This window comes from Brachyhypopomus gauderio, chromosome 18, assembly GCF_052324685.1.
Source record: "Brachyhypopomus gauderio isolate BG-103 chromosome 18, BGAUD_0.2, whole genome shotgun sequence".
NCBI classification, from domain to species: Eukaryota; Metazoa; Chordata; class Actinopteri; order Gymnotiformes; family Hypopomidae; genus Brachyhypopomus; species Brachyhypopomus gauderio.
In genome coordinates, this window is record NC_135228.1 from 15,738,622 (window position 1) to 15,760,247 (window position 21,626).

The 21,626-nt window shown below is 41.2% G+C and overlaps 2 protein-coding genes across 2 annotated transcripts in view; one reads left to right on the forward strand and one right to left on the reverse strand.

The window, feature by feature from the left end:
• unc119a2 (unc-119 lipid binding chaperone a2) lies at nt 1-21,031 on the forward strand. Its single transcript, XM_076980013.1, has 5 exons — nt 1-604; nt 15,776-15,889; nt 16,422-16,521; nt 17,166-17,338; nt 17,904-21,031. The coding sequence occupies exons 1-5, from the start codon at nt 298-300 to the stop codon at nt 18,014-18,016; spliced, it is 807 nt and encodes a 268-aa protein (XP_076836128.1). The 5' UTR covers nt 1-297; the 3' UTR covers nt 18,017-21,031.
• The window catches only part of slc13a2 (solute carrier family 13 member 2), a 9,326-nt gene continuing 6,862 nt past the window's right edge, over nt 19,163-21,626 (reverse strand). Inside the window, exon 12 of the mRNA XM_076980012.1 lies at nt 19,163-21,392. Coding sequence (XP_076836127.1) covers nt 21,261-21,392 — 132 coding nt within the window. The 3' untranslated portion in view covers nt 19,163-21,260. The remainder of the gene's footprint in view (nt 21,393-21,626) is intronic.

Genomic DNA, 21,626 nt, shown 5'->3' on the forward strand with positions numbered 1-21,626 from the left:
TTGTTCTGTTGTACAACCCGTCCACACAATAGTAGGATGCAGAGTTTCATCAAACGGCGAGCGTTACCGCTGCGCGCGGGTGACTCGGTCGGTGTAACGACCCCCTCGAGCGCTCTCGCGCACCCTCGGCATCGGCGTGGCGCGCGGGGAAGGCGTAAAGTGTGACTGCATGAACCCGAGCGGAGAACGGACGTTTTAAATAAACGGGCGACCTACTCGGCCCTTCGGGTGAGGGAGGGTGACTGTTTTATATCTTGCTAGACCGAGGGGCAGCGGGAGGAGGAGGAGGGACGGATAATGAGCTATTCTTGTACGAGCACAGGCAACAGCCAGGACCCATCGAGCTCCAAGTCCGGCGGCGTTAATCCCGGCAGTTGCAATAGCGGTAACGGCGGCAGCGTCGGAGACGTCGGTCACGGCACCAACAGCCACAGCGTCCGCGGCGGCAAGTCGAACTCGAACCCCAATTCTGCAGAAGCCATGAAAGTCAAGAAGGGCTGCAACACGACGGACGTGGGGGTCCCCGTTACCACGGAGGAGGAACTGCTCGCCAACACCATAATCACACCGGAGGACGTATTGGGATTACAGAAGATCACCGAAAGTAAGCAGCGTCCGTTTCTTCGGTCGATATTCCCCCACTAAACGTTACCTCGTCGTTACCGAATCGCTCGGGCGCGTTGTAACACCAATTGATGAAACACCAGTTGTGGTCAATTACTTTAAATGTATTGCGGTTGTTCCTTATGACCGTAAGGATGTTCGTTTCCCCGTCTCAGAGGACACGGCGCCCAGACACCGTTACTTCCGTTAGTAAACATGTATTTGGATGTGCTTGTTTTAAATGCGTCATGTACAAGCTGCCTCACATGCCACTGAATGGAAGTGATTGAGAGCTAGTGGCGAAAATTTACTAAATAATTATCCACCGTCACTTGGATGACAAGGAAGGAACATGTGTAGTCTATTCCGTGGTTTAAAACGTTGTTTGTTAAATATTTTCGACCACTCGAGTGTGCACATGTGTGGTGCATGATACAGTCCCCAAACCTAAATCCTTATGTTTTATCCAGCCCCAGTTACAAGAGTGAAAATGTTAGCCTTGACACAAGATTAAACTCCACTGATATAAAAAAATAGCTCAGGCAACAGATGCTGACATAATAAGAAATGATCAGAAATAGTCTCAATTGGTAATGAATGGCGGGATTATTTTTCACCAACTGTTATCAAACTGTATCAAAGATCAGTTTGGAATACAAGGACACACATGGGGATCATTCCTAAGGATCAGCTGTATTTAACCTTATCAGATTGTCCAGTCTTGCAGTCCTGAGTTGTTAGGTAACAGGTGGCAGGAATGCCCTCCATCACTGTATTTAAAGATGAATCCTTAGGAAACACCTACACACCATGTACCTCTGAGCTTTTATTGCAGTGTGTTCATCAGTGATTTTGCTTCCTGCAAAACATAGCCATTTATTTGCCTATGCATTTTTGCACACTGAATCCAATTATGTTTTCAGAATTTCTTTACCACCCATAGTTTTTTGTTCTAGTGTACTCATTTGTCATTATGTGTGGTATGGGAAAGTGATACTGAGTGAGTGAATTCCTTCTCTACTGCCAGTCTACTGCTGGACACAGATGAGGGATGTTCACAAGGCCAAATCTAGGCAAAATGTAAATATTCAATAATTAATATAAAGTTTCATTGTCCGATGACTTAAAATGTATACAAACATACTCCAGAATCGTGTAAAACACATTTTTATTATGCCAACCAAAAAAAAAAAAAAATTTTTAATAGCACAAAAAATGTTGTCATTGTGGTTCTTTCACAGTGGTGTTTAAGTAAATGTTCCAGCATGCACACGCCTGCCTATTTTGCCCCAGCCATTCCACTTATTAATTCATGTAATTTATGGTATTTGAAGCATCATGTTCGTATGCTGAAAACTTAATTTAACACACATGTACTATTGTACCTCCCTATCACACCATAACCCATTGCACTGGTATCCATTCATGCCTCAGAGGAAAAACATACGGCCATGTGGTGGAACTGGAGACCTGTGTCCATGGTGGACCTCGCCTTCACCTGATGATGCTAGGATTGTCTCCAGCCCCCATACACCCCCCCCCCCCCCCCCCCGTGACCCTTGCAAACTAGTGGGATATAAAACTTTACAAACACATCTTTAAATATTGTTTATTATTGAGATTCTAATTAAAAACCTGTATAATTCTAGAGCAATGTTATACATTTCTTGTTGAAAGGCAAGATACCGATGTGTTTCAGCTTGCAGTTTTCAAAACAACTATGGAAATAATTTAGTTGTTTTTAGGCTTTTGGTGTCTAGTAGCCTTGTATGTGAATGGATGGTGGGATAATTTTCAGAATTTTAGCTTCATTGAGTTTGTTATGGCTAAAACAATACAAGGAAATGCTAATTAACAGATAATGGAGGAGTTAAACAACTCTTGACATGCCCGCAAATCAGCTGTTACATTAAATGTAAAAACCACTGTGAACTTCGTTGTGTTTCTGTTTACCTTTATTAGCAAATGAACCAAACTGTTATAGAGAGTTTTAGAGAACACCCATGCACAAAGCCATGGTGATTTGATCTTGGCAAAAAATCACTGACACTGAGAAGTGTCAGTTATCCCGAATGGGCTGGAAAGTTGGTGCACAGTCACTTTTAAAGATAGTTTTGAGAAATGCAGATTTGCAGATCTTTTGGAGGTTACCATCTGCTCCGTGTACAACAGAATATAACTGTACATGATTTTTTCCCCTAGTAGCTTTAAAGCATATTATCTTCTATAATGTGGTTCTGTAATTGGGCTGTCAGTAGTAATTTGATGGGTAATAATGCATTTAAACATCCTAGCATGATTCTGACTGATCTTTCGAAGCTTAGAGAGTTGAGACATCAATTATGCAGTGTTGCACTTTTGAGCAGATTTGGGGGTAGGGTTGCGAGTGAGTGTAGAGAGCACATTCACATCGAGGCCCAAAAAGTTCCGAGAGCCACACTGGTGCCAGTCCAGTCTGCCAGTCTAGAGCCTGTCTGCTATGGCATAATGAAACTGCCCTAAGGGTCAGGACCATGCTGATTGGAACAGACAGTGTTGCATGCTGTCTTCAGTGTTGCCATCACTATCTGCTGTGTTTGTGTGTTATCTGCTCAGCCTTGAGAGATGGTATTTTTGGACAAATAAATATGAAATGTGGGGTAGAATAAGGGTGTTTCTGAATTATAAAGAAGATAAATGACATTATGGCATGGTCCTGCACCTTGACAACAACAAATCATTTTCTTCAAATCAGAAACAATACTTATTATGAATTTTGCAGGATCTGAGTAGCTGATTTGGTGACCACAGAATGCATCATGATGTAATACATGTAGCTTTTCGATGTACAGCATGTAAACGTGAGACTCTAGAATCGTGTGTCATGCCTCCCTCCTCTTCATGGCTGAGTGAGGTTTCCTTTTCCCTATGCTGTGCTCACAGGATATGGCAAAAAGATCATATTTTACTGCTCCAATTGTTGTTCCTGGAAATGTAATCAGAAAGTGTTTAAAGAACTGCAAGAGTTAAGGGTCATTGAAAAAAATATTCAACACGATGGCCTCCTCGTGATCACAGAAATAGGAGAAAAAAGTTTTTATAGCTCCATCGTCGAACTCCAACCTGTGAAAAGCAGCACTGAGTGCTTGTGCATTGACATGTTGTTAATAATTGGGTGCGTGTTATCCCAGGATGAAGAGAGGATATCCTTATTATTTAGTTTCCTGTTGCGGGACATTTTTATTGCTGTTTGAGGGAGAAAAGGTCCTTTGACCATAATACTTTTAGATTCTAGTTAGCATGGGCAGATTTTAAAAAATAAATAGAATAATTGTGTTGAATTGTGCTGCTTGTTTCACTTTATCTGGTCCAGGAGATTAGGGAGGCAGGGATCCACCACAAAGCTATTTCAAAACTTATCAGTTTGAAGTAAAACACAATAACAGTATATTGGTTTTTAACATTAGGGCAACATTCTTCAACCTCAAACATGCATTCACAAATACAGAAAGGTCCACGTTGCCACATAATAAAGTCTTTATGAAACATGACAGCAGAGGCTCTGTCACTGTCGCTCACATCCCTGGCCACGTGTCCGTTATTAACAGAGCGACGGCATGAAGACCGCTCTTCTGTGCCAGGTTTGCATCGCGTCCGCCCTGCCAGTTACTGCCCCGGCACACTGCTTAGCTGTCCTGTCAGCTTAGAGAAATACTGTTGTTGGCGATATCAGCATTGAGGAATGGTTCATATCCGTGGCTAATCTTACAAACACACAAAGATGGATATGAGTGCAGCTTCTGGAAGTTTCCACAGTCCCTGCTGAGTAGCCACATATCTTTGTTCGCTTCACTGTACCCCCCATTCTCTGGTATGATGGTTTTTTATTTCGATGGATGCTGTCCGCATGGTCCTTCATTCCTTCACCCCTATTGCTGTACTGGCCGTGTCCTCAGATTAGATGGATTCGCTCCTGCCACTAAACTGGATTAGAGAAGTTCAGCTTCAGTGGGTTGGAATGCCTTCGTAAACCCTTTTCTCTCTCTGCTCCAAATGGACACCATTAATTACTCCTTTGTTTTACTGTGGCCTGCTGTGTAGTGATGGCTTAACTCCCCTTTGTGTGAGACGGTACTGGGCTTTGTGTGACGGTACGTCAGGCATTGCAGTGAAACGTGCCTCGTTGTTTGCAGTGTGATCACAGGTGGAGGGGAATAAAGTACAAGTGCTTCAGTTTTTGAAGTTGGATACTTTCCAGAGACTTTAAACCTTTACTCCACTACAGATGAACCCACATTTTCTAAGTATATTTGCTAAGTACCCAATTAGTTTGGCAATTACATAAATTGTGAACTGTGCACTTTGTATAATTAAGTAAATTTAATGTTCCTGGCTAACATGGCTATTGTTGTTGACTGTTAGGTTGCTGTTTCTATTCCAGATATCTGCTGCATAAAATTTTCCTCCCTGGTTTTGTGAACATTTTCCAGGAATGAATGTGATGAGACTTTTTTCCCATCCTGACACTAAAAAGAACATAAAAAAAAACATTTTACGACCGATTCATATGCAGTTGAAACCAAATGTGTTTTTCTGCATTTTAGCTGCCCATATACAAATGTTATGATCATAACATAAGTTATGGAACATAAGTATCTGTGTTTTTTTTTTTGTTTTTTTTGGCCACACTCCCTTCCAATCTCGCAGGCTCGGCTTACACACTTAAAAGGTGGCACTATACTGCATAGTGTGCAGAATCACTACAGAGTCAAATTCAAATCTACCAGGGTTGTTTTTTCCTACCTTGAAGGTACCTGCATGAAAGCAGAATCCCATTTCAAGCCTGTTCTTTCTCTTAACCTGGACTGTCACCAGGTTAAGGGGTCAGCTATTACCATTTGGAATATTATGAAGGAAAAGGGTTTAGAGAAATGAGTGAGCTTTATTATCTGTGACTGGTATACCTGTGGCTTCCTGTGGCTTTTAGTGACTATATCAGCACTTCTTACCTCCAGATGGCTAATCTACCAGCTTACTGCTCTATAAATGGCTGCTACTCTTTCAACGCAGTTGCCTGAAACGACACATTTTTCAGATCACAATAATCTATGAGGTATATATTGTACACGGTGCAGAATAACCATGGATGAGGTAATTGGATTTTACTGGGATTAGTATGAGTATTTGAGGAAGCATTGTGTTCTGTGCCACCACCTAGTCATGACTGTTGAGGTGCCTGAATTAGCAGCTCTCTTTTTTGCCAAAAAAGGCAACGATATATTGTACTATCTCAATGATTTTGAGTGGTTTGTGTTTAAAGCAACTTTAAGATGATAAACCGTGATATCCAGCCAGTTTATGACTAGCATTGAGTACCTGAATATCATCACCATGTCTGTAAAGTGGCTTTTAAAAACATTATGAGGCAAGTAAGCTAGTGTTATCTTTTCTCCTCTGTGACCAGGGGTCCCCAAAAAGGCAGAGCTAGTGACAGCAGGGTATCTGAGGAGATAAGGGAGAAATGCAGAATGATAAGGAGTCCAAATATGAATGAGAGCATGTTGAAAAAGAAGACTGAAGGAAGTATGAGTGGAGAAGGACAGAGAAGCTGAATGGCTGACAAAGAAGAGCCAGGTTACATGGGAAACGTCGTGTAGCTTCTGGGCATCTGTCAGTCAGTGGGTGAAGCGAATTCCTTCAGCAAGATGGCCCTTAGGGAAAAAAAAAAAGAAATATGGAAAGTAACACAAGAGTCCACAATGTGGATACTACTTTCTTTGATGTTTTTTTTTCTTATAAAGTGATTTATTCAATTACCAACACACAAGTCTTTCAGTTTTGAGGTAAACATTGTCTCCATTTTCTTCCACAGCTAATTACCTTGGTTAGTTTTTTTTTTTTTTTTTTTTTTTTGATTATCATAGATTTCACCTCAGAACAACTAAATCTAAAGATCTATTTAGGGTAGTTTATGGTAGTCTTGATGAATGATTATGCAAAGAACTTTGATATTAATAATCTGTTCATTCTTTCTGTGGAGTTCGATATGTAGGTTAGTCTGACACACTTCATCTCTCTCCGAGGATAGACATCACCTTCAGCACAGTATGATGGTATGTAATAGTAATGGTTCTTGCTGAACTCCAGTTTCAGGGAAATTGAACAAGCAGTCTCTGTTATAATAAAAAGGGCTTAGTTAAGGCAGTGATGTTGTATCACACCGTGACTCATCGCCCAGTACAAACTGGATGAGTCATGAACAAATGTGAGTTCACAATGAGCGACCATGTCTGATGGTGGCAGTGTAGGAGTCTGTCGCTTCTCTTGTTTGTCTCTGTGACATTAAAGAACAACAGGGAAAAAGGAAATTGCACGTACGCGAACAGCCACACGAGTGATGGCACCTGCAGCGGCCGTCGCGTCTTAACGCATGCAGATGTGCGAAGTGCTTGGTCCTGCTGGGGGGGTTGGGGGGTTGAGTGCTGCCCAGGCTGTTGTGTCTGTGAGTATCCATGCTTGATTTCCTCCCTCAGAGTAGTTGGAGGGATATATTAGGCGAATAAGAAGGTTCCGGAACTTCTGTCGGATTCCCTTTCTATTACACGGTGGGTGTGGGTGTGGGTGTGTTGGAGAGAGTGAAGGCAACAGAGAGAGAGATAAGCACATTAAAAATCTTTCGAGTAGCTCTTCTCTGATACGAGTTTCTTCCCAGTCAGTGCCACATAGTAAAGTCCCCTGGTTTCAGGGCCAGGTACCTTTCTGTGAACCCTCATTTACTGTGACAAAGCACACAAATCATCAAGGACCTTAAATAGCCCCTCCTAAACGATCTCGAAAGTGTTATGAAAATCCAAATGTTTGCATTTCCAATGGACTGTACAGTATTTAAATATGTGTACATATTGGAGAAAGAGATTTTGGTGGTCCAGAATAAACAGAAAATTGTGTAGAGATTCTTCTAATTTTGTTACTTGATGAGAGGTTACAACTACTTCCATGCTATGTTTTGGGGTCTACATTATATGTAAATTCGATATAATCTCTCCGATATTTCATTTCATTATGATGACAAGTGCTTCTGTGCTGTATGTTTGTGTGTGTGTGTGTGTGTGTGTGTGTGTGTGTGTGTGTGTGTGTGTGTGTGTGTGTGTGTGAGAGAGAGAGAGAGAGAGAGAGAAGAAAAGATTAAACTACCCACAATGTACACCCAAAATAATGTTCTTTATGTTCATACACACATGTAAGCCTACACACACACACAGTCACTGTCTGTTCTGCCTTCTTTGTTGTTGTTCTGATAGCAGATTACATGCTGCCTGGTACCCAGTGCGTTTATATTCATTCACTCATCCCTGTTTTCCTTCTCCTCCATCTCTCTGATATTCCAGGACAGCAGTGTATAGGGTTTCAGATATGATTTTTTATTTCTCCAATATAATTTGGAAAATATAATCCAATATAATTTTGGTTAGGGCTATTTAAAGGCATTATGCTAATTTTATGACATTACATTAGTACTATATTCCACAACGGTGTTATGCTGTTATTCCTTAACAGGAACTGCTTAATAGTTTTGAGATTAGACGGAGAGTCACTAATCATGATGTAAATGCCACATCAATGGGCATCATTTTGATTAACTTTGAGGCCTATAGGGGTCATAAAGCACAAAAGCGTCTGGGTTCACGTGGCAAAGTGTACGTTTAGCCATGTGTGCATTGTGAACACCAGGTTTACTGCTCGGCTGAAGCCAGCAGGCAACCAGCACAAAGTGTCACTGGCATTTGTAGCGGAACGATAAAATTAGACACAGTGGGAACCGAGGTGTGAGAGCCCCATATGGAGTGTGAAAAACGGAAAGTGGTGGTCAAACGTGGGCAGCGGCCGGCTCCAGAGCAGGTCGGCACAGTCGGCCCTGTCACGGCGGAACGGTGGGCCCGCTGCCAACGTGACCTCAAACAAGGCCACAGAACTGAGGCATATGCTGCAGTAGTGGGACATGATCGCAGCCCCTCTGCTTTGCTCTCCTCTTGCTGTTTGGCGAGGTGGCGTCTGACGAGACTGCGTGTGTTTCAAGTTGTTCCTTTGTGACTGTAACATTGTGGTCGTTTGTCTGTTTCTGAACATTTTAATCCATTCCTAAAAAAAAGGTTTAATACATTTTGCACGTTACACACACAGTTCTAACAGAATATTATGTTCACCCCTGGTTTAGTCTTGCCTGGGACATCACAGATGCCATGTAACGTAAGTATATTGCAGCAGAATGCAAAATGATGATTGCAGGCAAAGGACCGACCGATGTCTGGAAAAGTCATGAGAACAGTGTACCGTGTGAGGAGGGGCAGCGTCAGGGAAGTTGCTAAATTGGCTGGATGTTCTAGAGCCGCCGTCGTGAAGGTGTACAGAGAACGGACTTCTCACACATTGCCTGCTTCCCAATGGCATTCACAGCGGCGTCTCACGGGCCAGTGATGACGGGGGGATTCTGGCAATGCTACAGAGCGATCGCCAAGCCAGAGTGGACTAGTTAACCTCCGTAATGACCACAGGTGCAATGGGTTAAGTGTCAGGGATCACCAGTGAGCGAAATCTTATGTCTGAGCCTTCAAAGCAGATGGTTAAGGTGCAGATCCTGGTTTGAGCTGCATAAAGTGGATGTACAGTGGCGTATATGCAGCCAAATCTTTGAGAACCAGTCCAAGAGACGACAGTGGGCCAAACGCCAAGTGTTGGTACAGTGTACATGTCTGGGGGAACGTCCTCCTGCCATCTTGGACCACTAATACAACTGCATGAGTCTCTGAATGCCAGTAGGTGCTTGGCAGTCCTAGCGGATCATATGCACCCGTACATGTTGACGTTCTTGGATTGATGGTCATGGCACCCATCAACCGGATAACGCCCCACATCTGGGAGCACTTGGATTACTAGTAATGACCCACAACCACCCAGCCAAGGGTCCTCAGCGCTCTGCTGTAGTTGGAATGGACAGGAGCCTCCAGATACGTTCTGTCACCTAATACAGTCCTTGAGTTCATGCTACAACATCTTACTAGAGACATTTGAGTAAAGGGTGGGTATTGCCGATATTAAATAGGTGGTGGTAATATTCTGATATGACTGTATACATAATTATAAGAAGCTACATCAGTTACCAAGACCAACAATCATCTAAAATGTTCAAAAGAGGACGAGAATGTATTTTTTTTATAACTGCAGTCATAGAATATTAGAATATAGCAGTGTGCAAGATATTGAACAGAAAACAGTGAAGGGTTAACTTTCAAGTCTATATTTTAATTGATATCTTGTACTCAATATCAACATATTTTAATGCAAATGTGTTTTATTTTGGTTTTATTTTTGGCTTTTTTGTTTTATTCATGAATCCCTTTGCACTTTAGAAACACTTGTGATCACCCATAAGTGTGTGCATGCGTGCGTGCGTGCGCTCTTGTGTGTGTGCTTGTGTACGTGTGTGTGGATGCACTGACCCCAATCCCTTTGCTGCTCACTTATCATCCTACGAATAAAATAGCGCCTAATATAGTTAAACTTTCTGAATCCTCCAGAATGGTGCAGAGACTGCAGTCCTTTTAAAGACCCTCCACTAATGTCCTACAAACGAGACAAAAAGATCAAACACAATGAGAGTGAGATAAATGACCAGGCAAATAATGACTGTTGCACAGTATCCTGCAACTGCTCTAGTTGTGCAGCTTGTAAATTTATAGCCACATCCAGTAAATTAACTAGCACAACAAAATCAGTTATTACCACTTGTTCCTGCTTAGGAATTACTATAGGAGTTGTCTTGTATTTTTTGCATGAAATGTAATCAGCTTTACATTTACATTTATGGCATTTGGCAGACGCCCTTATCCAAAGTGACTTACATTTTTATCTCATTTTTTATACAAGTGAGCAATTGAGGGTTAAGGGCCTTGCTCAGGGGCACCTCAGTCATGGCCTCAGGTCTGAGGATCGAACCCACAACCCTCCGGTCACAAGACCAGTTCCCTAACCACCAGGCCATGACTGCCCTACATGGAAAAACCAAGCTTTACATTGGAAAAACCAAGAGAAAGAACATTTTCTTTGCTGTTTATTATACGTTTGAACCAGTGACTTGTTGTTTCCCTTAGCAAGGCATTTTAATGCTAATGGATATTACATTAATGATGTCTCTGTTTGCACCGCCACTTGTTACTATGGTAGCAATGAAGTTGGGAAACTCAAAGAAAAATAACTTTAGGACCCATGCAACAAATGTTCTTTAAACATCTACTTGTTCTAATGCAAATTGATTTCTTGTCCTAGAAGGAGATGTAGAGATATTTAAAATGGTGGTGAAGTGCACAAGGTTTACAGAAAAATTGGATGTTTCAGTGCAGTTGTGTCATCAGCTGTGCAAGGAAGGAGCTTCTGAATTCTCAATGTATAAATATATATGAAGAAAACAAAAGAGGAAAAGTGATCAGTGCAGAGAACCACCACAAGGCCATATATCAGCTCTGTCGGACAGCTACAGATATGTGGAAATTCAAGCTGGAACTCTAAGGCAAAAAACTGGAAGGACATCAACATTAAAGTACGTCCACAGGGTGTGAATAACAAGATCAAATCCACAAACTCGTGCACTCTGCCGGTCACCAAGTTTCCAGCAGGCACAATAAGCTGGCCAAGAGCCAGAAGCTACCAGTGGCCAAATGTTGTACACCAGCCAGAAGGAGTGGAGAAGGAAACCTACTAAATGTGACCTCCACTATCCACAAAACATCCATGACATCCAACATCCAAGCACTGGCCCCCAAGGATGAGGTGACGAGGGTGTGCCTCAGACAGATGGGGGATATGGTCACCATGGGAGCAGTGGTGGTGCCATGGCAAAATAAGCCCCTCCGTGGAATGCGTCACCGCCCGACAGCAGTCGGTTGACGTAAGACATTCAAACAATTGACTATTGCTACAAGAAAACAGAAGTGATGCCCAGCATGCATGTTTGACACCAAAACACAGCACCTTGTACCAGGATGCCAAATGCTGGTAGAGAAAGAATAAAGTGAGAAACAAGCAAATGGGTCTTGTACAAGGACATGCCAGCCATATGAACCAGCACCCACGAGGGAGCCATAGGGAATGGTGGAAAACAACAAGACTTGTGGGACTTTCAGATTTAAACAGATAAGCAATTAATGGTGAACCAACCAGACATCGTAATAGAGATGTCAGCAGCAGTGGTAATAGAGTCTGACTCAATGGTATCTTGAATTCTGGCCTATACGTACTCTTTCCTAGGATGAATTCTGTGATCGGATGCAAAGCACTTTGTAAGTCGCTCTGGATAAGAGCGTCTGCTAAATGATGTAAATGTAATAAAAGTAGCAGTCCCATGTGATGCATGTATTCAAAGGAAGGGATATTAAAAATGTCAAGAAATAGCAGGAACTCAAAAAAAAAGAGAGAATGTGGAAAGTTAACACCAAGGTTGTCCCAGTGGTCACACGTGCACTTGTGGCTATGACCATGTGTGTGCATCTGTGATGTGTAAAATAAGAAAAGATTAAACTACCCACAATGTACACCCAAAATAATGTTCTTTATTTTCATACACACATGTAAGCACACACACACACACACTGTCACTGTCTGTTCTGCCTTCTTTGTTGTTGTTCTGATAGCAGATTACATGCTGCCTGGTACCCAGTGCGTTTATATTCATTCACTCATCCCTGTTTTCCTTCTCTCTCCTCCTCCATCTCTCTGATATTCCAGGACAGCAGTGGATAGGGTTTCAGATACAATACTTTCAACTGTTTTTATTTATCCAATTTAATTTTGGTAAGGGCATTACACTATTGTTATGACATTAGTACTATAATCCACAACAGTGTTGTGTATGCACACCAGCTGCTTTATTATGTACACCTGTTTAACTGTAGACGTGATATAAGTGGTGTATATATTGTAGAGAGATACACACACTCACTAGAACTTTATTAGATACACCTAATTAACTGAAGACATGGCCAATACGACCTGCTGAAGTTCAAACCAAGCATCAGAATGGGTGATTAAAGTCTGAGTTTTTCATAATATATATAACAAATACTTGTTTGAGTATTTCAGAAACTGCTGAGGTACTGGGATTTTTACATAGAACCATCTCTAGGGTATACAGAGAAAATGGGCTGAAAAAGAGAAAATGTACAGTATTCTGAGCAAAAATGGCTGGTTGATGCCACAGGTCAGAGGAGAATGGCCAGACTGGTTTGAGCTGATAGACAAGCAATAGTAACTCAAATAAGCACTCATTACAACTGTGGTATGCGGAATTCACTGTACTCAACACCTCATGATGTGGTGGAACAGAATATTTGCCCCATGGATGTGCAGCTGGCAAATCTGTAGTAACTGCATGTTGATATGAACGAAAATCTCTGAGGAATCTTTCCAGCATCATTTTGAATCTATGCCATGAAGAATTAAAGCAATTCTGTAGGCAAAAGTGGGACCAACCCAGTACTTATAAAAAGAATAGAGATAACATATTACTGCAAATCCATGTGCATATTATCATTTATTGCTTAATTTGCACATATTAAACAATAAACATACACATGGGGTGCTAAGATATTCCTGCATTTGTTGTGAGATCTTGGTGAACTCATTGGGAAACAAGCAATTGACGACGTAGTTAATATTTACACTTCTTGTATATGTTGTGAGCATACTATCGTACCTTTCCTTTATCTTTTGATGATCTTGCCTGATTAAAATTACTTGTGACTTCAGAATAACAGAAGTATCTTTGTTTATATGTCTGTTTTATCCTGCCTTTAACAGAATAACCCCCCCCCCAAAAAAAGGATAAAGAAAATCACTAGTATGATTTCCAGAAGTGTCTCATCAAAAGGAGTGAACAGCAAGTTGATTAGTTCAGCTTCATAACTGACAGTTGCACTGACTCAGCCGATTCAAAGTTGGATCCAGAAACACAAACAAACATAGTTGCATAAGGCTTCTGTGGTTAAAAACATCATGTAGTTAGTCAAATTCAGGTGGGGGAATTCAGGACCCCCACACTCTGTCCCCAAAGACAACACGCATTGACCTTGTTGTGTTCTTGCTGTCACAATTACTTATGTTTGCCCTGAATAGCAACACTGAATCCTACTGGCAAGTGGTGGAGAGTTATTCATTGGGACCTTGTTTTATTAAGATTTCAATCATGGTGATCATAGTGGTTGGCTCTAAAATACAAAAACCTTCATAAAGGTGTTGTCAGTTAATAATTTATGTTGGTAATGATGTGAAACTCCATCCTTCACAGATTTCTTAGAGACTGTTTTCAGATCAGTACAGTGATTGCCTGCTGAGACATGTTATCACTAAATACTTTATTGTAGTAAAAAAAAGTGGGATTGTGCACTGAACAGCTGACACACTGGTAGGCTGGCTCAGACACAGATGCACAGAGGCCTCCCCTAAATCCCCAGACCACGACCCAATCCTCCCCCGTGACGCTGAGATGCCCTAAGCAGCTTACGGCTTAATCTGGGCCCGGGGCTGCGGTGGACATCCAGAGGGGAGCGTGCTTCACATGACCATGAATAAAACACTCACCTCCTCAGCTACTGGACCATTTATATGGCCATCGTAGAAACTTTGCTATACTGAATGCTGAGTTGGAAGACTGAATTACTCTACTGAATCAGAGTGCTTTATGAGTGCGAGTTGGTACTGTATAAGTGAAAATGGGGCTCATTTCATGGCATAGGAAAGACTCAGTGTCCTCAAGTGTGCAGTTGGTAAAATCACTGCTATGTGTAGAGGTGTAGCTTACCTCAGGGACATGGGTTGTGTTGTTCACAGTATACTGCACTTTATAGCTACCTATATCCTTCCTGTGACTGCCAGTTGCTAAGTAACAGCAGTTGACACTTTACACTAAGATGCATAAGTGTGTATATTTTTTTGCTTTAAGAACTTTACAGTATTCACAACACAACTAGGCAAGCAGAGTTTCACGGGACCATCATCCACTTCACAGGCCTTTTCCACCAAGTATCAACCATATAATGCTTGGAAATGTCGAAGGAGGCAGTTGGGGTGTGTGTGTGTGTGTGTTAGTGCTGGGAAAAGGGTTGGTCTGGAAGGTGCTTCAGCAAATCTGTATTTGAAAGACGATTAGAGCTTGCATTACTTGTTTGCATATCAAAAAACTGCTTTCTAATATCAACAAAATGCACAAACGTCATGTGTTCCAGCCACAAGCAGAAGGCAAGATGACCTCATACTTGCAGCTCATGCCTATGACGGTCATGATTGTGTTCTGTTGCTTTAAGATATCATACTTATTAGTTGTTGATTTCTGCTAGAAGCAAAGTCAATAAAATGCTTGTATGTAATATTTTATATTATCTACATTGTCAAATATTACATTAGTCAGTGTAGTTATTTCAAACTGTGACACAGAAGGCAAATTTTCTATCCATGTGTGCAGCTCTCTCTCTTTCTTTCCATTCTTTAATTTCCATTCTCAATGCATATAACCTCATATAATGTAACATCTCATCATCTTTACAATGATGGATAGACTCATCAAATAGACTCGGATCACACAGTTTATTAGAAACACTTGGGTTCATTGGCCACGTAATGACTAACAGAGGTGTTTCTAATAATAAATGTTCTAAAGTTTCTAATAAAGTGTGTAGTGAATGCAGCAGATTTTAAGCTAAATTAAAAACACAACATATCAACTATCGGCTTAAAAGTTAAAGTACGTTAATAAAGTTTGATTCAGCGTTACACGATTATAGAAATCTGACGTCAGTCCACTGCTCATAGAGGTGTTTGGTCGGTTGCTGCTGACTTCAGTGTCACATTTCACAGCGGCAAGACAGATTATTGTCACAAAAATAGCCGTAGTACGTATGTGTAAAAGTGAGCATGTGCACGCCTTTCTTATAGAGCAAAAAATACCAGTTGACAGTTGTGAATTTATAGTAATTATGTAACTTGGCATCCTGTCTGGATGGAGGGCAGACACGGAACATCTTGTCCTCTGACTAATTTTTTTGAGATGTTATAATTTCACCTTTTGATGGTAATCTGTGACTTGAAATTAAAGAATGATTGATAGCCAATGCTTGATCATTACCTCGCTGTCCCCTCCTGTCCCCAGACTACCTGTGCGGCCCCGAGGACAATGTATACAACATCGACTTCACACGGTTTAAGATCAGAGACATGGAGACTGGGACAGTGCTGTTTGAGATCACAAAACCTCCAGCAACTGGTGAGTTTGGCTGAATGCGAATGACTCTACACAATTCTACAAAATTATAATAAACACAAAATAACATTACAAAAAAAAAACAAAATATTTCATTGGTTAAAAAGTTTCCTTGGCAGATACAATATCATATTTTTTATAATGATCTCTGCTGGTCACCTTTTGATGAGCAACGTATACTTAATTCTATTCTGTTGCTACCTACTTTTTTGGGAGAAGGAAACACTAGTATTAAAAACATATCGGAAACAGTATTTAACTTCTTCATTGTTGACCTTTTTGTCTTTTACAAACAACAGCTGTGACATAATCACAGCTGAAAACACTACTGTGTGATGCCTTCTGTTGCAATTCAAAACACCTGCTGACTTTAATGAAACGTCACCCATAGGAATTAATTTAATATACAGTAAGTCCACATTGATTTTGTCATGACATAACAAAGGTGTCATGTTCGATAAATGCCATCTCATCATAACCAAACAAACCTTTTTAAAATATTGGAGTGTGTCAATTCATATGTGCTATGTATCAGACAAAGGTGGCGAGAAGCGAGACGTGGACCCCAACGCGGGACGGTTCGTGCGATATCAGTTCACGCCAGCGTTCCTGCGACTGCGCCAAGTTGGAGCCACGTGAGTGTGACCGAGCTCTCCGGGGCCGAGGAACTTATCGGCAAAGTTACAAAATCTGATTTCTGATGGGGAAGTTAATATTGCAGAGTGACTTGATCTTTAAACTGATTAACGTTCTTGAATGAGCGGTAGATGTGACATTAATGAGGCTTTTTGTTCTTGTTAAAGACGTAAATGAGCAAATGAGAATTTGGATTGAGGACAGGAAATGCCATGTAGAGATGTTGGGAGAAGATCTGTTCCACAGTAGAGTTCTACTTTGTAATAGTGAATGTCTTGCTGATGTCCGGGTAAATAAGCTGAAATGAAAAAGTGTCAAACATCATTAGGTATAATTAATACCACGCAGTGATTGTAATGGTGAAATGGATAGGGAGACCAAGACTAATGCAACAGGTATGTAATAAGTAATGAAAGAGAATTCCCTTATGCCATGCTCAGGACAAGCGGATGTCGGGCATCTGGAGGAAATGAGGAATGTGAATATTAATGGCATCTCTGAGTATGTGACCTTCATATTTAATTTCATAAGCGCTCAGCTACAGGGTAGACAATAGGACCGTCTGCAGTAGACTGAAGGCATCGTGAAGATGACCAGATGTTGAACGAATCCTCTCCACATGCTTTGTACCTCTCCGTTCCAGCGTGGAGTTCACCGTGGGCGACATCCCCATCAACAACTTCCGCATGATCGAGAGGCACTACTTTCGCGATCAGCTGCTGAAGAGCTTTGACTTCGAGTTCGGCTTCTGCATCCCGAGCAGTAAGAACACGTGTGAGCACATCTACGAGTTCCCCCCGCTCTCCGAAGACATCAGTAAGTACCGCCGCGCCAACGCACGGACCGTGTCATGCCATCTGCACCCGTCTGAGCACGGTGGTCCTGGGTAGAGAGCACCCAGTATATCCGTTATATAGAACTTGGGTGACTACACGTAGTCGGTGACATCCAACATACTCAATAATTTTGATCTGTAGTCCAAGAAGCCTTTGAAATGCAGAACATACTAATGGTGAGTTTAGACTACGAGTCCAACAGCCTGCATTTCTCTCAGTAGTTTGACTCCATCCTTAGATTGTTGACAGGGATGTAATCAGTTGTAGCATCATAAAACTAGGATTAGATTTACACCAATGTATTTGCGAACAACATGCAGTAGATAATGCATTACAAAACAATTAATTTTGCGGACTGCTTAACTGGATCTAGATCAATACCAGTTTCCCTTTAAAAGCTATTAAAATCTTTTTTTTAACCCAATCTGATATATTCTGATGGTGCAGGACATCATGGAACATCTGCATCTCAAGGATGAAGTCAAATTTCAGTCCATAGTTACGTAGAACCCGCTACACTCTTATGGGTCTCTGCTCTCTTCCAGTGCGTGAGATGATCCTGCACCCCTACGAGACGCAGTCAGACAGCTTCTACTTTGTGGACAACAAGCTGGTCATGCACAATAAAGCAGACTACTCCTACAGCGGAGGGCCCTAGTGTGGTCATCCAAGCTGACGCGGCGGACGGTCTGATTGGCTGACCTAAGGCCTTCCCACATTTGTTTGTGTGCACCAATCATGCTTTCCCTGAATCCGTCACTGACAAAAACTGCCTGCCACACATTAATGCCTGTCTGTGTGAGAACCAGTCAGTGATTCGAGCATTATGATTTCTCAGACACATACATATCATGAATATGTTTGACACTGCCATTATTTACTACACACCAGCAGGAATGGCCACTTAAAAGTTTATTAGTTACTTAACATTAGGGAATATTTTGGGAAGATTTTCATTTTTTTGCTTTGTATGCATGAGTATGGCCAAGGGAGATGATTTCGGGGTTATGTTTAGAGCTGTAAGCCTGACTGTTCCACTGTGGGTGTGACTGGGTAAAGATTCATTCTATGATCCTGCTGATTGCGTGTGTGCGCGCACGTGTTTTTGCGTGTGTGTGTGCGTGTAGACCCAAGCTGAAAAAGATTTGATTCCCTCTATCCTACAGATATTTAAATATATAGATGCAGATATTTATTCTTTCCATTTACCAGATTTCATACCTGTAAATGTTAGAACAGTAAAAGTGTTCACATATGATTTTTATTATGAGAATCTGATAGAGTAGTTGATACAGTGAGCTTATATTTGTGATACATTACACACATTTTGATATGGGATAAATAACTTGTCACTTCGACATATTATGTGGAGGGGAAATATTTAATCAACCTACAAAACAGAGCACATTACCCAAGACCAAAAAATACTGTAATATACCAACAGTTAAGACCAACATTATTGTTACTGTAATAACGATCTCACAGAGAGAACCTTCCTATGTGTTTCCAAAAATGTCAGTGTGATCATGTCTACATTGTATGTTCATTCAGTCTTGAAGCAAAGAACGAAACGGGTTCTGTACATATAGATAATACAGGTGAACCAAAAATTGTCTTACAGGACAGAAAGGGAGTGCAACGTGTGTCATGGCCTTTGACATCATTTCTTGTCTGATTTGTGTAAGCTCTTTTGTACTTTTCAAAAAGCAAAAAGAACCGCTTTTATGTTTTGTTCTATGTTCTACAAAAAAAGGTCTGCAGACATTATCTACGAGGGATAGGGCCCCGTTTTCTTGGGCGCGCAAATGCTGTCGCTACGGATTAGCTGCGCCACTACGAAACCTTACGCATTTGCGTAACTTGTACCACGTGCGCATTTGAATGGGTTCGTGCCCTGCGCGAGCACGCCTGTGCGTACGGTGAAAAGAGGTGGGGGCTCCATGCACATAAAGCACAGCATGGCAAGGTGTCGCTGTTTTAATGAGGATTCAAATAGCTGTTCCACGGCTTCGTCTTAAAATATGACGGATGTTTTCACCGCAAAAAAAAAAACCGAACAATCTGCTATCCTAATCAAAGCACTAGGTGTAGGGTGCAAGCAAAATGCACGCTGAAAATACACAAATGTCCTTTACAATCGTAGTTTTAAATTATGGCAATAAATGGACATCATTTAGGATTCATTATTATTTAACAATTTATTGGAGGGTTAAAGGTAATCAGTCTTAACCACCGAATCCTTACGAGATACACAAAGATTTTGACTGTTAACTACTAACGAATGGTCTGCCTGTCTGTTGCTACAGTTCACAGAAGGCCGAATAAGATCGCGGTCAAAAATATTTTCTATACAGGTCTGGCTTGCACCTTGGGTACATTACGGCATCTGTTCTGTAGTTAAACGTGTGTCGTGTTTTCTAGATTGCACATAGCACAGGGATTTGAAAGGTATTAGAGGATGAGGGCTGAGACGATATGAGATAATCACCATACCGTTCTGATTAAATTTCTCTTCAACCATCCCTGACGGTGCCATTACTGCGCCCGCATGGAGATCGCACGCGTCCTCTGGACACAACAGCGTGACTGCACGCGCAGTAGTAGCACGAGACGTGCTTCGTGTCGTCGTGTCCCAAACTCCATCGAACATTCCTTAACTCAAATGTTCCAGTGAGTTGCGTCCTTATGGGTGTTAGAGTATATAGCAGAGAGTAGGTTAAACATTCTATCCACAAATGTGTTGTATCTATGATCTGTTTATTTGTAGTGCGAAAAAATGTGCATTTAGGAAAGTTATTTAATAAAACCAGTCTATTTTTATTTTGAGTTGGATGGATGCCGTCAGACACTTGTCTTGAATCATAACAGTCAAGGTGGATGAACGTCGGTAACGTAACAGTTCTTTATTTTTTGTGATTTACTGTACATTATTTTGAGGAAGAAAAAAAAAAACCCTGAAAAAATTGTGAAGTTTTGGACAGTTCAATTGCCAGTCTGGAATACAAGAAATAAATGTATCTGTGAGTTTTGAAATGTTTGATGTCTTTTTTTATGTACATTTCATTTTTTTAATCATTTGATAAGCAAATTGTTTAGCAAGGAAAAAAAATTTAATAATCACATTTTTATTCAGTTTATTAACTGGACTTCTACTGTAGAGAAAATGTAGCTGTTTGTGTACTACAGTAGAAGTTGTTGCTTAAGAAGCACTTAAGAACTTAAAAAGCAACTTTTTTGTTTGTTTAAAGGATTTAAACAAAATTTTTGCCATTTGTGTGCCACTTCCTAGTATGTGCCTCTTCTGTCACATGACATGGGAAAGCAAGAGGCATCACATGCCTCCTCTGACAGCTATGGAGTCACTAATAAACTGCCTGCCAGGCGAAACTGCCAAGAAGGCTCGGCAGAACTGGCTGTAATGCGACTGGGCCTTCGTTCCAGCGAGTGTGTGACCGCGCCGATCCACATGGACTCTTGCTTTTCCTGAAGCAAAATGATAGCTGCTTGTGTTTGCATCCATCATAAAGGTAATGCAGCTCTTCCCTGAAAAACTCAAGGAGGCTGACATTAAAGAAATGCTTTCAAACTATTCACAACTTTAAGTTTGAAAGGTTCGTTCGATTTGCTTTTAAAGGCAGCTGTATAAATCATTCCAGAAACACCAAATCACTTGTGGCATTTGAAAAAGTAGACAATAAATAAATATATAATATAAAGGTTGAGCCTTATGTCTGTGGATATTCTGTTTGATATTGCTTGCAAGAGTGGTGATGGGCCGGTTCTGGAAGTCCTGGTGCATGGTGACATCCTCTTTGGAGAAGCATGTGTTTGGGTGCTTTACTCTGTCCTCTCTCCTCGTAGCTGCCTCACTCATTCTGAAGGTGTGTGTGTGATGCGCGTCCTCATGGTATGCTTTCTGTGATGTTGGCCCACGAGGGGAAGGTGTCCAGTTGAAACATCGCCATCCCCCACGTGTTAATTCCCAGGTTGATGCACAGAATGCCGATCATGTTTAGGATGATGCCTGCCTTTGCCTTGGGAAAGATCAAAAACAGTTATCTTTACACCTGTCAGAAGTATCCAGAAATACTGTTCTTGCTGACAAAACTGGTCACAAACTAAATGGGAAAGTTTGACTAAAGTCCATTTTTAAAGTTAAGTTTTTTTTGTTTGTTTTTGATTTTTATTTATTTTAATTTTTTACCAATTTCATTGGACATCTTTATTCTATACTTATAAGACAAAACTGTATACAAGTGTTGGCTAAC

What these genes read in the sequence shown, in the direction of transcription:
- unc119a2 (XM_076980013.1), top strand. Translation starts at nt 298, where the DNA reads ATGAGCTATTCTTGTACGAGCACAGGCAACAGCCAGGACCCATCGAGC. An exon ending in CTGCGCCAAGTTGGAGCCAC is followed by an intron (nt 16,522 to 17,165) that starts GTGAGTGTGACC and finishes TCTCCGTTCCAG; the next exon opens with CGTGGAGTTCACCGTGGGCG. An exon ending in CCCGCTCTCCGAAGACATCA is followed by an intron (nt 17,339 to 17,903) that starts GTAAGTACCGCC and finishes GCTCTCTTCCAG; the next exon opens with TGCGTGAGATGATCCTGCAC.